The sequence below is a fragment of the Nicotiana attenuata genome, unplaced genomic scaffold, assembly GCF_001879085.1.
Source record: "Nicotiana attenuata strain UT unplaced genomic scaffold, NIATTr2, whole genome shotgun sequence".
Taxonomy (NCBI): Eukaryota; Viridiplantae; Streptophyta; class Magnoliopsida; order Solanales; family Solanaceae; genus Nicotiana; species Nicotiana attenuata.
In genome coordinates this window covers 138,443-153,727 of record NW_017671937.1, presented here as the reverse complement: position 1 = coordinate 153,727, position 15,285 = coordinate 138,443, and the positions used below count along the sequence as shown (strand labels likewise).

At 37.7% G+C, this 15,285-nt stretch overlaps 1 protein-coding gene across 1 annotated transcript; it reads left to right on the top strand.

The window, feature by feature from the left end:
• Positions 1-3,626: 3,626 nt before the first annotated feature.
• On the top strand, positions 3,627-11,112 carry LOC109210950 (membrane steroid-binding protein 2-like). Its single transcript, XM_019374434.1, has 2 exons — positions 3,627-4,064; positions 10,480-11,112. The coding sequence occupies exons 1-2, from the start codon at positions 3,754-3,756 to the stop codon at positions 10,874-10,876; spliced, it is 708 nt and encodes a 235-aa protein (XP_019229979.1). The 5' UTR covers positions 3,627-3,753; the 3' UTR covers positions 10,877-11,112.
• The last annotated feature ends 4,173 nt before the right edge of the window (positions 11,113-15,285 follow it).

Here is a 15,285-nt window from a genome sequence, read left to right as displayed (position 1 = left end):
TGGCCAAGCTTGCCTTATCAGAAACCACCGAGTCCAACTGGGATTGGAGCTCCTTGATCTTCTCGACCTGCACCGAGGCATTCTCTCTTGCAGCTTGGAGCTGGGACTCGACCGATTCCAGCTCTGCTTGGACGTCCTCCTTTTTTCGAGGCTAAGATGTCCATATTCTTCTTGAATTCTTCAGCTTCGGCTTGTATTGTCTCTACTTGCTTCTGAAGCTCCCCGATCTGTTTGAGCCTATGTCGGACCTTCAGAATTGGATCGTTAGTCGTTATCTCCAATTCGTCTTCACTATCGTGAAGCAATCAGAATACCTGCCGGCCATCTCGGCATGCTCATCCCGAGCTGTTACTAAATCTGCTTGAAGCTTCTCACTGAGAAGCTTATATGTGTCACTTTTCTCAGTGAGGTCCCGAACCTCAGCCCCGTGCTCCTCCCAGATTCGGAGGAAAGCCTCGTGATGTAACACTGAAGCCTGCAAGCAAGGAAGAAGATGTTAGAATTACCTACAACTCCAAGTTTAAAAGAGATTGGGGTGACCCTAGAAATTACTCGATTCAGAGCATGTTGTGCCTCATTGAACAGGAAAGCGGCTCCCACCGCATTCATCATGGCTTGGTCCTCCTCGGTCACCAAGCATCTAAGATAGCTAGCAATCCCCACGGGGGGAGAGAAGACCCGAGCATCCTCTGGGACAGAAAGCACTATATCCCGCCTGCAATCGGGGTTAACACTTGGGGCCGGAATCGGTCCACCATTTTGGGGCTCGACGAAGACCCAGTAGCACCCAGGGACGATGCTTTCTATAGCACCGGTAAGTCACCAAGCTCGGTGACATCTTCTAAAACATCAAACTCAACCCCATCCAAGAAGCCGTGGATATCGACCGCCCCGTGAGGACCCTCGCAAGAGCAGCCTTCCAATATATTGGCCTCACGGATCGTGGCATCCGAAATTTGAGGGGACCCAAAAATATCGATCACACCGAGCTCGTCCTCGAAACATCTTCCGCTATTCGGGAGGCCTCATCCCCGGTTTCTCCTTCGACCATATCAGCTTAAGACGGAGTGGCTTCAACTCCTTCTAGTTTGGGAACCTCGCTCGAAGCTCCCTCGTCAACCTTCTCCGGTTCGGAGGGCTTTTGTATCGAAGCACCGGCCCGCACACGGGCCACCAGCCTTGAATTATCTTCCTCTCCTTCTTCTCCGAACTCATCCCTTAATCGACAGATCGAGTCCGAAGGCATACCGCCAGTATCTCCCCTGGGCTTGCGAGACCTCCTCGCCGGTCTCTTCTTTTCCGGGCCCGGGGAACTCGGAGCCCCTTTCCTTTTATTCTCTTTGTCCTGCTTCAGAGCAGGTGGTTGGGGAAAGACTTCTTTGCCCTCGGTTGGGGCCTCATCGCAATATCTTTCTTGAGTCCTACAACAGAAAAAGACGAGTAAGCCCAAGAAGAAGTCCGAACAATAATCGTTCTAAGAAATAGACTTACCATGATTGCGGGCCTCCCATCGACCCTTCGATAACTCCATCTAGGTACGCTCGGAGTAGGGTCTCTGTGACACCAAGCCCTCGACCTATTGCTTGAGTTCCGAAATTGGGTCCGGCATCTGGGCCACAACTGCAACACCAAAAACATAGATGAGGAAAAGAAACAAAATTAAACATTCAAGGCAAAATGTTACTTACGATTCATGTTCCACTTCTTAAGGAACGACATGTCTTCAGTAGGGATCAGGTCCGAAGTCCTTATGCGGACAACTCAGCCCATCCAACCTCGATCCCGAGATTCGTCTATGCTAGAAAATGGGGCCCTATTGGCCCAGCGGGCAAGCTTGATCAGTCCTCCTCGATAGAGCCGGGGACTGTTAAGGCGCATAAGGTGATTGGGGGGTGAAAGGACATCCCTCGATTTTTCTTGTGAAAAATCAGAGGAGAATCACTATTCTCCAGAAAAAAGGATGGATTTGGCCGAGGGTCACGTCGTATCTCTTGCAAAAGGCGACGATGACAGGGTCTAAGGGACCCAACATGAAGGGGTAAGTGTAAACACTTAGAGACCCCTCCACATGAGTAGTGATCAATTCCTCGGGCGAAGGAACTACTATATCCTTTTTGTCCCAGTTACATTCCTCTTTAACTTTGTCGAGGATGTCTTCAGTGATTGTGCATATATACCTCGAGACCGGTTCACATCGGCCCGGTACTGAGGAGGTCTTTTCGACCTTAAAGTCAGCGACACTTGGGCACCCTGCCAGAACGAATTCCTCAGAGTGGGGCTCCACCGGAGCCTCACCATCGGCGAGTCGTGATGAAGAAGCGACCTCCTTTTGCGGCACGGTTTTGGAAGTTTTAGCCATTGATGAACAAGAGAAAAGAGAATTAGGATGATATGCGGTTTGATTAGAGTTCAAGGAATTTGGTTGTGAAAATTGTGAAGCAAAGGGATTTTTTTAAGAAAAGACAAGAGTAGGAAGAGCTTTGAGTGTAAAAGTTTAAATGAGAAAGGGCTAGGGTTCTTATAGGTTGCTGGCGACGGTTCAGAACCGATAGTGGCCGACCAGTGATTGACAAGCATTTAATGCCTTGATAACTGGACCGACGGAATGTTTCGTCGCTTGCGTCATAGTCGGGCTAGTCTCTGACGTCATTACCCATTGGAATGGAGTTTGGAAATTCGTATTATTTCTCGTCACCTTCTTTCCGAGAAACGAGGGGACTATCTATATACGGTCAAAATCGAGCTTGCCCTTTGTATGACTAATCGAGACCGGAACATATAGGCCAAGGTTCAACCTCGTGTTATATCGAGCCATGGTGCGAAGTCAGATCACTAAGCTCGTGAACCAGAGACCGATCAAGATCGATACCAAGCAAAATAGAGATCGAGCAAGACCAAGGAAAGTTTACCTAGGCGAGTAACGGAAAGACGAAATATCCATAATCGAGCAAGGATCATGACGAAAATCTCGGCATGTATCGAGACAAGGCCGATTAATTAGCAAATCATGAGATTTCTTACTGTATTTTGAGTTGTATCAAGAGCAGGACTCCCTTACTATATAAAGGAGGTCCGATCATATGTAAAAGACATCACATTTACGCAATACAAAGAAATATACTGGCTTTCTTTAGCTTTCATTGTCTTGTTATTCTGTTCTTATACCAGTTGAAACTTCACTTGGTTCAAGGGTAATTTAACTCGAGGGCTAAGGCTGTTCGACTCGTTCGGTTTGCATTTATTTGGTTTACAGTCAATTTCAATACTAATATATATATTTTCTCAATTTGTGCCAAGTTATATCACGTATAAATTCAATTGTTATCCGTTTTTAGGGTAAACAAAATGATAAATATTTACGTAAAATGACAAATTTCATAAATTTATTGATTCCAAACAAATACAAGATGCCGGTAAAATATTTCTATGTATTCAACTTTGGACTACTTTACTAGTATGTGGCATTCGAATTACAAAATGATTTAATTTTTTCGTTTTGCTTTTTTACTTTTGAGAGAATTATTTTAAATTTTCATTAGTTAGTAAAAAAAATATTTATTTATTGTTTACAAGAAAGCAGAACATTTGTTTTGAGTTCATTTATGGAATCACAAAGTTGGTAAACAGTCCAAAAACAACATAACATCTCAAATGGTCCACACTTGACACTCCTTTCCCCTCTATCTCACAAACCCCAATTAAAACCTCTTTGTTTTTCTCGCCCCACTTCCCTTACACATCCAATAAAGAACTATGGCCCTGCAGCTATGGGAAAACTTGAAAGATTCAATCTTTGACTACACAGGCCTTTCCCCTACAACTTTTTTCACAGTTGTTGCTTTGGGTCTTGCTTTGTACTATGTTGTCTCAGGGTTTTTCAGCTCACCTGATAATGTTCACCACCAAAGGTCTAGAAATTTTGAGGAACAAATGGAGCCTCTTCCCCCTCCTGTTCAGCTTGGTGAAATATCTGAAGAGGAGTTGAAACAGTATGATGGGTCTGATCCTAAGAAGCCTTTGTTGATGGCTATCAAAGGTCAGATCTATGATGTTTCTCAAAGCAGGTTTGTTTCCTTTGTATTTTAGTGTTTTATGCTAATTTTCGAAGGTTTTTGATTGATTTTAAAGTTTTGCATTTTAGATAATTTTTGGTATCTTTCTTTGAGTTTTTAGGATTTTTTGGCTTTTCCTTTTTCTGTGGAAGTTTTTATTCGTGATTGTTCAGTTAATTGCCTTTTCTTGATCCATTATGAAAAGGCTTTTATTTGACTTTGGAGAATAAAAAGGTGCCTGTAAAAGTGCCTAATACAAGGGGTAGAATCAATCTCCCTTTTTTCTGTTTCTTTCAAGTTACTGTGAATTGCTTTTTCTTATTAAAAAAAATTGTGTGAACTTTACTGAAGTCCTTAGACACTTTAATCTGCTAATTACACAACGTGGAATTGGAAATTTGTTGAATAAAGGAGGTAATTAGGAGTTAGTGGTGTAGGTGCGTCACTCGATATGCTTTCCTTCTTAGCTTGCTTTCTCTATCCAACACCGTAGAGCAAAAAGGTCTAGTTTAAAGATTTCCTTTTGCAAGGATACATCGATTGGTTGTTTAAGTGGGTCAATTTGCTAGCCTGGGTCCATAAGGATTGAGGTCTAATCCAAGGCCGTAAGATTCTCTTTAATTTTATTATGATAAAGAATTCTGAATCTGAATATACGTATGAATATTAAGATCTTGCCTTTTAATATGAGCACTGAATAATTAAAGTCGTTTGGTTTTTCTGTATTTGAATGTGGATAATATATTTGTATTTAAAAACTGACAAATATAGAACTCAGTAAATTACTGCTAATAAATATTATATCCACAAAATATTAGAGAAAATCTTAATTGTATGGTGCTATATAAACTGTTTGTTTGATGAATCACACTCTAAAAGTTAGCGGCGGTGATTGACGGTGGTGGTGGTCGACAATGATAGTTGTAAGGTTGTTATGGTCGCCGTGGTTATATGGAGGAGGTTGGCAATGGTGGTGGCCAGAGGTGATGGATGTGGGAAAAGTTGGCAATATGGTTGGTGGTGCTTACTAGTGGTGAAGGTGGTTGTTGGTGGTGATTGCGTTGTGGAGGTTAGTGGTAGAGGCGGTTGCTGGTAGTAACTAGTGATGGAGGTAGTTGTTGGTGGTGGTTAGGAATGGTGGTTGTTGGTTGTGGCTAGTGTCAGTTGTGGAGGCGTTGGGGTGGTTGATGGTGGAGGTGGTTGGTGGTTTGATGGTATTGGTTGATGGTTGTGGATGTGGGAGGTGGTGGAGGTGGTTGTGGGTTGGTGCTCGGCGGTGATAATATATATTGCGGTGAAAGGTTACATTCACATGGATTTAAGTGAACGTCTTAATGGTATTAAGATTCGTTAACAGCTAATAAATGGTTGTGAAAGAAAAAAGTAAATGCAATTAATAGGCTGAGATTATTTTATTTAGATCTAGACATCCATTGAGTGCAAACAAATAGGGCCTTTTTTTTTATTGAATGAATACGAGACTTTATCTATACTATATTAAAAGCACGAAGGCCCTTAGCGAAATGTCGTTCGCCTTTTTTACCCTTTAAAATTTAATTTTACATTAGACGAAACGGTCATTTAATAGTTCTAATATTTGGGAATAAATATTTAATTAGTTTCCTTATATTTAAGAATAGATAATTAATTATTTTCCTAATATTTAGGATTTTTTCCATTCCTTTTAGGTTTTGAAGTCCTTTTTTCCTTTCATAGTTTGACATGTTTATGCATTCCTTTTTCTTATTAAATTTTAACGGATTACATGTAAGCATGCCCACTTTTAATTTTTTATTTTATTTTATGATTTGGAGACCTTTTTCTCTCCTTGTTGTAGCATGAGAAAAAATTTCGCCAGTGTAGCTATCTAAATACAAGAGATATGCAATTATGCATACTATGTTATTTCCTTGCCATAAATAATTATCTCTCTATTATAATTGTATCATTAAATTTGAATAATATATCGTATATAGCATGAACACGAAGACGTCATATTTTTTTTGGTAATTAACAATTTTCATTTACCAGGGAAAATATTTACAAGCAAAGCAATAATCCTTTACATATATCCTAAGCCTTTCTGTACTACTTCCCCCCTTGACTACCTTTCTATAGCTATATCTTTTGAACTAATTACATTGAATACTAGTCTAATCTACATAGTGCTTTCTCTACTTGTTTGTTGCTTCGACAGTGTAACTCCTGTATAATCCGTTTGCCCAGTATCTCCCATTTTCTGGCCTTCTCTTTGAATATCCTGGCATTTCTTTCCTGCCATACATGGTATACGCATGCTGCCAGTGCCATCTTGAACAGCTCAGTGTTTGCATTTTGTCTCTTCACCCATTTTTCAGCCCATGCTAACTCCTCAGTCCATCCATATACTGCTCTCCTTATACCTTGCCATTGTAACAGATTGCCCCACAATTTAGCTGCATAGGAACACTAAAAGAATAGGTGTTGAATAGTTTCATGCTCTTTTGTACACAGTACACACTCCTGATCAACTTGCATTCCCCATTTACTCAACCTATCTTTAGTAATCTTTGAATGCTCTTCTCCTTTCTTTTTTCAGTTATTTTTTTTGGTAATTAAAAACTTTTATTACCATTGAAATTATAAACAACTCACAAACAAAATAAAAACAAAATCTATGCACGGGACGGTAGCCCCGCTGCTACAGAGATAACAATCAACTTTCCTCGCTACCATACAACTGCTACTTAACTTGGATAAAAGTTCAATTCCTATATTTTCCTAACCGATCTTTTTCGCGTCCCCGTTTTCAATATAGTTTAAAATATTAAATATTCTTTTAATTAAATTAGACTTACTTTTAAAAAGTCCCAATATAAATGAAAATTGATTATACAGACACAACAAAAATAAAAAAATCAAATTCATGAGACCTGGTTGAAAGAATAAATCATAGACACTTCAAAGCCAAATACACACATTCAATTCTAATTTTAGTCATTGGTGTAAATTTTAAGTTGAATTATTAACTGATAATTGAGTATTTATGTTGGATTCTTTCATTATAGATTTAATTATACACGATCATATTAATTCTTTTTAGGAACTTATACTTTTATTAATTTTATAACTCAAAGATAAATTTTAAATAAGTTTTTACTTTTGAGATAGGGTCACGCGCAAAGCGCGTACACTAACACTAGTAAATACTAAAAGTGAAGCATAATAAACAAAAATATATTATAAGGAGAAATACTTCCAATTTTTTAAGTTAATAAGTTCTTTTTTGTTACCTTTTTTTTTTTGATAACCGTGTTGCCCGGGTCAACTTGCGTGTACTTCGACTAATTCTACGGGATACCAGATAACTTTATCCACCCAGGTTCGGATAGATGGGAAGGAATCACCTAGTTCTTTTTTCCTCCACGGGTATTTGAACCTGAGACCTCATGGTTCTCCCCCCACTTCATTGACCACTAGGCCATACCCTTGGGTGCTTTTTGTTACTTTCTTATTCTTATGTCAAGTTTACTTTTGTAAAAAATATTAGTATGTGTACATTCAAATATTACTTAAGCAGAGTAGCAGTATTGGAAGGTTCAAGAAAATTTATGTTATTTTAAAACAGAACTCTTTTCTCTTTTTTTGAATCCTTTTTACATCTCGACCTGACTTCGCACAAATTTTTATTTAAACTAATATTTCAATTAATAATAAGAATACATCACATTTATGTTAATTTCAGTATTTTCATTCCAAAATGGCAACACATATCTCCTTGAAACTGCAAGCGTCGAGTCAAGCTCTCCACCATGAACATGCACGGTTTTGATGAGCTTTCCCTTCTGACAAATGAATCCGCTATCATGTGTTGGAAGTGCACATAGGAAAACAATCATCACCCTCAAAGAGGTTGTCATCAGGCTATATTGCAACTGCTACCTAGACCAATGCCTTTAGAATAAAGAGTAGATAGTTTATTTATTAATGCATAGCTTGACGTGTGTGTATATATATATATATGTGTGTGTGTGTATGTATATATTGATATATTGATATATTTCATATTGTTGATTGTACTAAATATTGATGAGAAAATTTACTATAAATTTAATCAAAACTTTAAAATGTAAAATGTATACCTAGTTAGAGTCCAACATGAGAAAACATATAATAACATTCAACTATTTTACCATTTCATTTAATAAATTAAGTGAACTATGTTATGTTCAATAGAATATTTTAGTAGCCATACTAAATTTGTAATGCAATATGGATCGTTCCTAACATGCATCATCCGTGAAAAAGAGGATAGAAAATCATGATATCTCATTACTTCCTCTGTCACATTTTGTGTGACACACTTTGCTTTTCAGTCTGTACAAAAAAGAATATCACTTTTCTATATTTAAAAATAATTAACTTTAAACTTCTAATTTTACCTTTAATGAGATGATTTATAGCCAGATAAATATCCATGACTTGTTTTAGACCACAAGCTTCAAAACTCTTCCTTTCCACATAGATTAGGATGGAAGAGTACTTTTCTTTTTTGTAATGAAGCATCTCGTTACTTTTTAGTTGGGTCAACTGTGAAGACCAATTTACAAAATTAATTATATCGTCCATCTTTTACGTGTGCATTTGTTGACAAGTCACATTCACTTACCATTACACTTTGTAAAATTATTATTGAAGTCCAAAAATTGAGTAATTATCAAGAATATGGTCAATGTTTAATTACTCATTCACAAAAATAGTTTTAAAAGTGTACTTATAAGTGCTTGTGACTTGTCAACAAGTGCACATGAGACAAATTAAAGCTGGAAGAATAGTTTGGTATATACATCACTTTTCGAAGTTGACCCAAATTCAAAAATGATGAGCTGTCTTGATTTGGATATTCTTAATGAATGTGATAATCAATCCACATCATTTTTGCAATTTTAATATGGCTATATTCTATTAAACATCAAATAGTTCACTTTACTAAAAGAAATTGTACACAAGTTGGTTATTAGAATATGCATTTTCATGTTGGGAGTATAATTAGGTAGAAATTTTGGTATTTAAATTTTTGGCGAACTTAGTAATGTATGTTTCTCATTTGTAGTTAGCACATTGACCTGCATAAAATGCATACTACTGAAGATTCTTTGTTTTCATCTCCGTAGGTAAGTCAAGCTATGCATTAATCGGAAACTTTTTACTAGAATCATAAAGGAATTGATTGAGGTAGCTATACCATGACATATTTTAAGACGTTGATCATTTTCCTACGTCCACTTTTTACACAAAATAGAGAAGATTCATATCAACATTATGGACACAGAGAAAGTAGTCACTCAACGTGCTTGTTGCATGGAAGAAAGTTCAAATTCACGCTTGGATTATGGAGGAGATAGGGTTGTGAAATAGAAAAGAACGTCTCATTAACTTGATTAATAATGTACAAGAGGTGCTCCTTATATATGAGTCCTAGATTATATATAATATGATAGGTAATTTGAGGAGGCCGGAACCAAAATGTGGTTCTTTTGGCCTCAAAGAACCAAAATGTGTGGAAAAAGAAACTGGGAACCAAAATATATGTAACGCCCTAGCTTCAGGCGCTATACCTTAGGTCCTTGTTACACACCATTTTAAATGGTTCCGCCGGCCAATAATGCTTAGCACCCACTGGCTGCAACTGTCCACTATATGTGTTTAAGTATGCAGCAACACTATATTCTTTATCAACGTAGCTGGTTGCCGTGAAACCTGTATGTTGAAAGCACTTCATGGCATGTGGTAGATGAACCATTTCCCCCAAGAGCATAACCTTCTGGCTTCATTTACGGTGAGTATTATTCCCCGGTTTTGATGGATAGCGGTGGGAACTTCAAAAATATTTCGCTCGTCGCAATATTGTAAATATGAATGCCAATGTGCTCGCCTCCTGTATTTCTCAAATCTTTTCATTGGTATTGGCATAAATTCAACACCCCTTTCCATCAATGACGATGCACCTCTAGCCCTTTCAACAAACCTCTCCGCCATCAAGGAAATCTTGTCTTTTCTTGATTTTCTTGATTTTATTAAATCATGTCAAGCTGAAGCTAATTGCTTCAGATTTAACTCTTTTCTTTAGTTTGAACTATTTAGTGTTCTACTAGTTATGATATCATTTTCAGGACTTCAATATCTTTTGATTTGGAAATGTTCACTTGGTAACTTCATTTTTTTCAGCAGAATCTTAAAAGTTCTCATATGAGAATTCTGAGGTCAAATTGTTTTCTTCATAATTCTGTCAATCCGATTATAGACTGAATTCATCAAGGACATAGTCCCCGGAATCAAATATCTGAGATGAGTTTGAAATAATTGGGAGGATTTTTGGTTTTTGCAGTAGTTTTCCTACAATAGGTGTTGTCACCACATGTTTGTGTCTAAATCTGTGTCTATGCAGAATGTTCTATGGACCTGGTGGACCTTATGCATTGTTTGCTGGAAAGGATGCTAGTAGAGCTCTTGCCAAGATGTCCTTTGAGGAAAAAGATCTCACTGGTGATATATCTGGGCTTGGTGCATTTGAGCTTGACGCGTTACAGGATTGGGAATACAAGTTCATGAGCAAATATGTTAAGGTTGGGACTGTCAAGCAGACAGTAGTGCCTGTAAGCGACGGGACAGCTAATATTGAACATGTCGAAGCAAATAATCACGTTGCTAAACCAGCAGAAGGTGGTGCATCAGAGAGTGTCAAGCCATCAGAAAATGCTGATCTTTGTAACGAGGCTTCATCAGATAATATTCCTGCTGAAACTGTGAACAAGTTTGATGGTGATGCTGACAAGCAGGAATAATTACAACCAATTTTCACGAGCAAGCTGAGAACCGGAGATAACAGCTTCCGTAAAAGCATGACACTTGGTGCATGTGTATTATCTTGTATCAGATGGATGTTGATTCTAGAGCACGAAACTTCTTAGATAGTCGAAGTTAGTTGAAATGTCTAGTATGTTGTATAAACAATGAACGAGCACTTACCAAGATAATGATTATAAATAAATTTTACTTCCAACATTGTTAGGATGCTATACTTGAGTAGCACTCAGCAACAGTTGACTTGCATTTCCCAAACATTGGGAATTCCCATTTCTCGTTTAAACAAGTGCATCTCTTCTAGTTGTAATCTCCACCCTACATCCAAAGCCCTTGTGCCCTGCCCCTTTATTTTGTGTGTTGTATTTGTGGTGAATTTTGGTGTTAGAACCGAATTGAAGGATCGTGCATAGGGGTGTACATAGGTCGTTGGTTCTGATTTTCTAATCACCAAACCAAACCAATTGTATCGGGTTATTAAAATTAAATACCAAACCAAACCAATAAAAGTCGGATTTTTTAATCTCGGTTTTTTCGGTTTTTTTTCTTCTTCATAAAGTCTTCATAGCATAAAACGTAAAATTTTTGCTCCAAATATTTCTTTAATCCTAGTAAGACATAACTATATAAGGTGTTTTCAATGAAATAACATAAATATGAGATGAATCATGGCATTGTATTAAAATATTCAACAATAAAGATAACAAAATCGCATAAAATAAATATTATTAATAAGCCATAATGAAAACAAACATAATTTAAAATTATGACTAATAAGTACTATTATTTACCTAACTAACCACTAAAAGAAAAATAAGTTATACATTTTATCTAAACTATGAAAAAACTAAAAAATAGATATCCAACACTATTTTCATTCATAGTACAATCGAATTGAATGTCTTTAATTAGCATTAGTATTGATTTGATTTTGGTTTAAGATTTATTTGAGTTACTAACATTTATGTACATTAAAACTTATTGGAGCATCCAAAAATTATAAGCCCAAGTTTGAAATAATACGTTAAAAGATAAAATTATGAAAAAGCCTAAGAAATATTTATAAACTACACTACCATAAATATTTTTATGTATTAAATATATTTAAAACTTCTATACATATAAAGTTGAGTTGGTTTGGTTCGGTTTGACGTTTTTTAGTTAAAACCAAACCAAACCAAACCAAATATGGTCGGGTTTTTTTTTTCCAACACCAAACCTAATCAAACCAAACCATAGTCAGGTTTTTTTCTCGGTTTGACTCGGATTATCGGGTTGGTGCGGTTTGTCGGTTTGATTTGTACACCCCTATGCATATTGATTTTGCTTTTCAGTATGCTCATCACAGTAAGAAGCTTTTACCATTACCAGATACTGCAGTTGGTATTATTGTGCTACTGCAACCAAATGGATTAGACTGAAAGGAACAATGACTTCAATCTTTTAGCAGTGGGATTAGCTGTTTGTTATATACCAAAACAGGTATTAGTTAATCCCTATTACTACTAGTAGTTGTTTGAACAAAAGATCTTCTTAAGATTAATGCAAGACATGCGACGGTGCGTGAGTAGCCTATGCAATTCCATGTATCAATCAAACTGCATTTGTTCCCGATTTCTTTTTCTTGATTCACCAGTAGCAGGAGCTCCTCTATGCATTTTTACTACAGCCAACAATACTACTAGTGCTGCTAGTAATTCCTGAAGGGGACTCACTCTGCTCCATTCGATGAACTTACATATGACATTGAACATTTAAATACTACCAGCAACATGATTTATTCACTTACTTCTATGTCTCTTGCTTTTAATCCCTCGACTATAGTATTCTGTTTGAGGACCACTATCAAGGTGAGCTAAAGATGGCCTTGTGTCGTTTGGTTTGACGACAAGTTATGTGCGATTAGTTATGTTGGCATTAGTTATCTTGGTATTATTTCTTATTGATTGTTTGGTATGTTATATCAATCACGAGATTGCCAATTTACCGTTTTATCATGGGATAACTTATTCTGGGATTACTATTCCACTCTTTGATAGGTATAAATTATTTCAGTATTATTTTTAGTCCTGGGATAATTATCCTAGAATTAGTAATCAAAAGGGATAAGGCGGTACTAAAATTTTATCCTAGAATTACTTTTGCTTATCCATCGTATCAGACGACCCCTTAGCTATTGCATATGTCTAGTCCTTTCTTTCGGCAGGAGCACTTACCCTTTAATGGGCCAGTCGGCGCAACTACGAGTTAGCTAGCTGATCTCGGACTGTAAAAATGCCAAATCATCTCAAAATTCTTACCAATAATTCCTAAATAAAGCTCTTCTCCACTTGTTTATTAAAGAGAGTTTTATAGCTTTACCCATAAAAACTAAACTAATTATCCTTGTCTAACCATTTATTTTTCTATCCATTAAACTAATTATCTTTCCTACCCATTGTAGTTTGTGTGGGTAATTGGTTATTTTTTTTATCCTTTTCTTTTTCTCCTTTTTATTTTTATTTTTTCCCTTTTTCTTCTTTTTTGTTATTTTTTTAAATCATATTATTATTTTTAATAATCAAATTCCATACTCAATTTTGGCTCTGTTTACCGTGAAAATGGTAATTACAATTAAATTTGATTTTGTGGTTCTAAAAATACGTGATCTATTTTTATGCTAGTTGTTAAGCAATGGATGCTAAGTAAAAGACTAGAAATCAAGATTGTAGCTTAGAGACAGTATGATAATCGAACCAAACAGTTGGAGATCGGGGCCTCGAGCGATCGTTTATAAGGCCTCGGGGTCGAGTTGGGCGACCGGCTTAGAACGATCGAGGGAGGACTAACACTTTATGAGAGATACGGTGATGGCTCTTTATGATCAATGATAAGCAATAAATGAAGAACAATAAATAGAACACAATGAATATAAGCAATAAATGGAAGTAATGAGATCAAGAGAATATGTTAGAGAGCAGAGAGAATGTTCTTGTGTATTTAGTATTGAGCAACAGATGTCTACAAAATGACAAAGATCCCCTTTATATATGAGGGGGAATCCCAACATGGTACAAACGTATTAATTACAAAGATATGGGGCTGGTACAGCCATTTAATACCATGATACGGGTCAGAGCTAGCCTACTAGACTTTGTCAGCTCTAGTCGTGCGCCTAGGGAACTTCACATTGATCCACCGAGACCACTAATTTACATTGTCTCGAGGCCGGTCGTTACTTACACTACCTCGAAGTCGATCACTGAGAACCCTCGAGATGCCTTGATGATCGTAAAATTGATCCGTCGATTTCTACCATATACAGATAGTCCCCGCGTTTCCTAAAACGAAGTGAGAGGAAACGGTTTTGAGCTCCTACTCCTTAAGCATTATCATCATGACGTCAGTCCATCAGAGCATTAAATGCCATAACTCAAAAGACGCGCAAGGGTCGCCGTCAACACGACTATTGAGAAGCCCACGAACCGCTATTGGTTCGTCCTTTCCGCTGCCCATATGGCTTCTATAAATACATCAGTCTTTTGATAATTCATACTTTTACAACATCTTCAATCTTTCAGGGCCAAGGCCATCCCCTTTCGCATTCCTCCTTCTTCCGTTCTTGATTCCTTACTTACTTTCTCAGAAAGGCCTTTCCACCACCATGGCTAGAATCTCTAAAACGGTGCCTCGAAAAGAGGATGCTGCCTCTTCGTCTCGAACATCCAAAGGCAAACCCAAAGTGATACCCACCGTTGAATATTGTATCCCTACCGAGTTCAACACGGTAAACTATTTTTCCGTCGATAGACCCTCGTCTACATCGGGCCGATGCGAACACGTGTCCCGGTACATTAGCGTTGTGACCAATATAGGAAAAGTGAAAAAAGACTGTCGGTGGGAGGAGGCAGTGTTGGTTGAGATCCCCCGTTCCGACGAGAGCATAACAAACCACAAGGCTGGATTCCTTTATGTGTATACGTACCCGTTCACTTTGGGTCCCGTCGATTCCTCAGACCCTTCTTCTCCGGCAATAGATCCGGTTATCCTCGACTTCTATGACAAGTACCGAGTGACGCTTGGCCAAATCTATCCATCTGTCTGGAGGATAGTCTACATGCTCCATTACTTCTCCAACAAGGTCGCGGGTATGACCTTTACCCTTGACCATTTGATTAGATTGAATAGCCCTCGACTTTATCGAGGTTTGCTTAAGCTTCACCCTCGGTCCAAGAAGCCATTTTTCTCGAGCATTGATGAGGACAAGGATCGAGGGTGGATGAGCAGGTTTGTCCGAGTGAGAACCTCGGACATCATCCCGGCCGAAAGGGTGCCATTCTCGGAGGAGTGGAATATGCAGCGTAAGTACCCCTTCTTCGAACATGCTTTATTGTCTTCTTACTTTCCTTCC

Bases quoted from the DNA above. Each gene is read 5' to 3' on its own strand.
- LOC109210950 (XM_019374434.1), top strand. From the start codon at position 3,754: ATGGCCCTGCAGCTATGGGAAAACTTGAAAGATTCAATCTTTGACTAC. The intron at 4,065-10,479 runs GTTTGTTTCCTT...GTGTCTATGCAG, and splicing joins TATGATGTTTCTCAAAGCAG to AATGTTCTATGGACCTGGTG.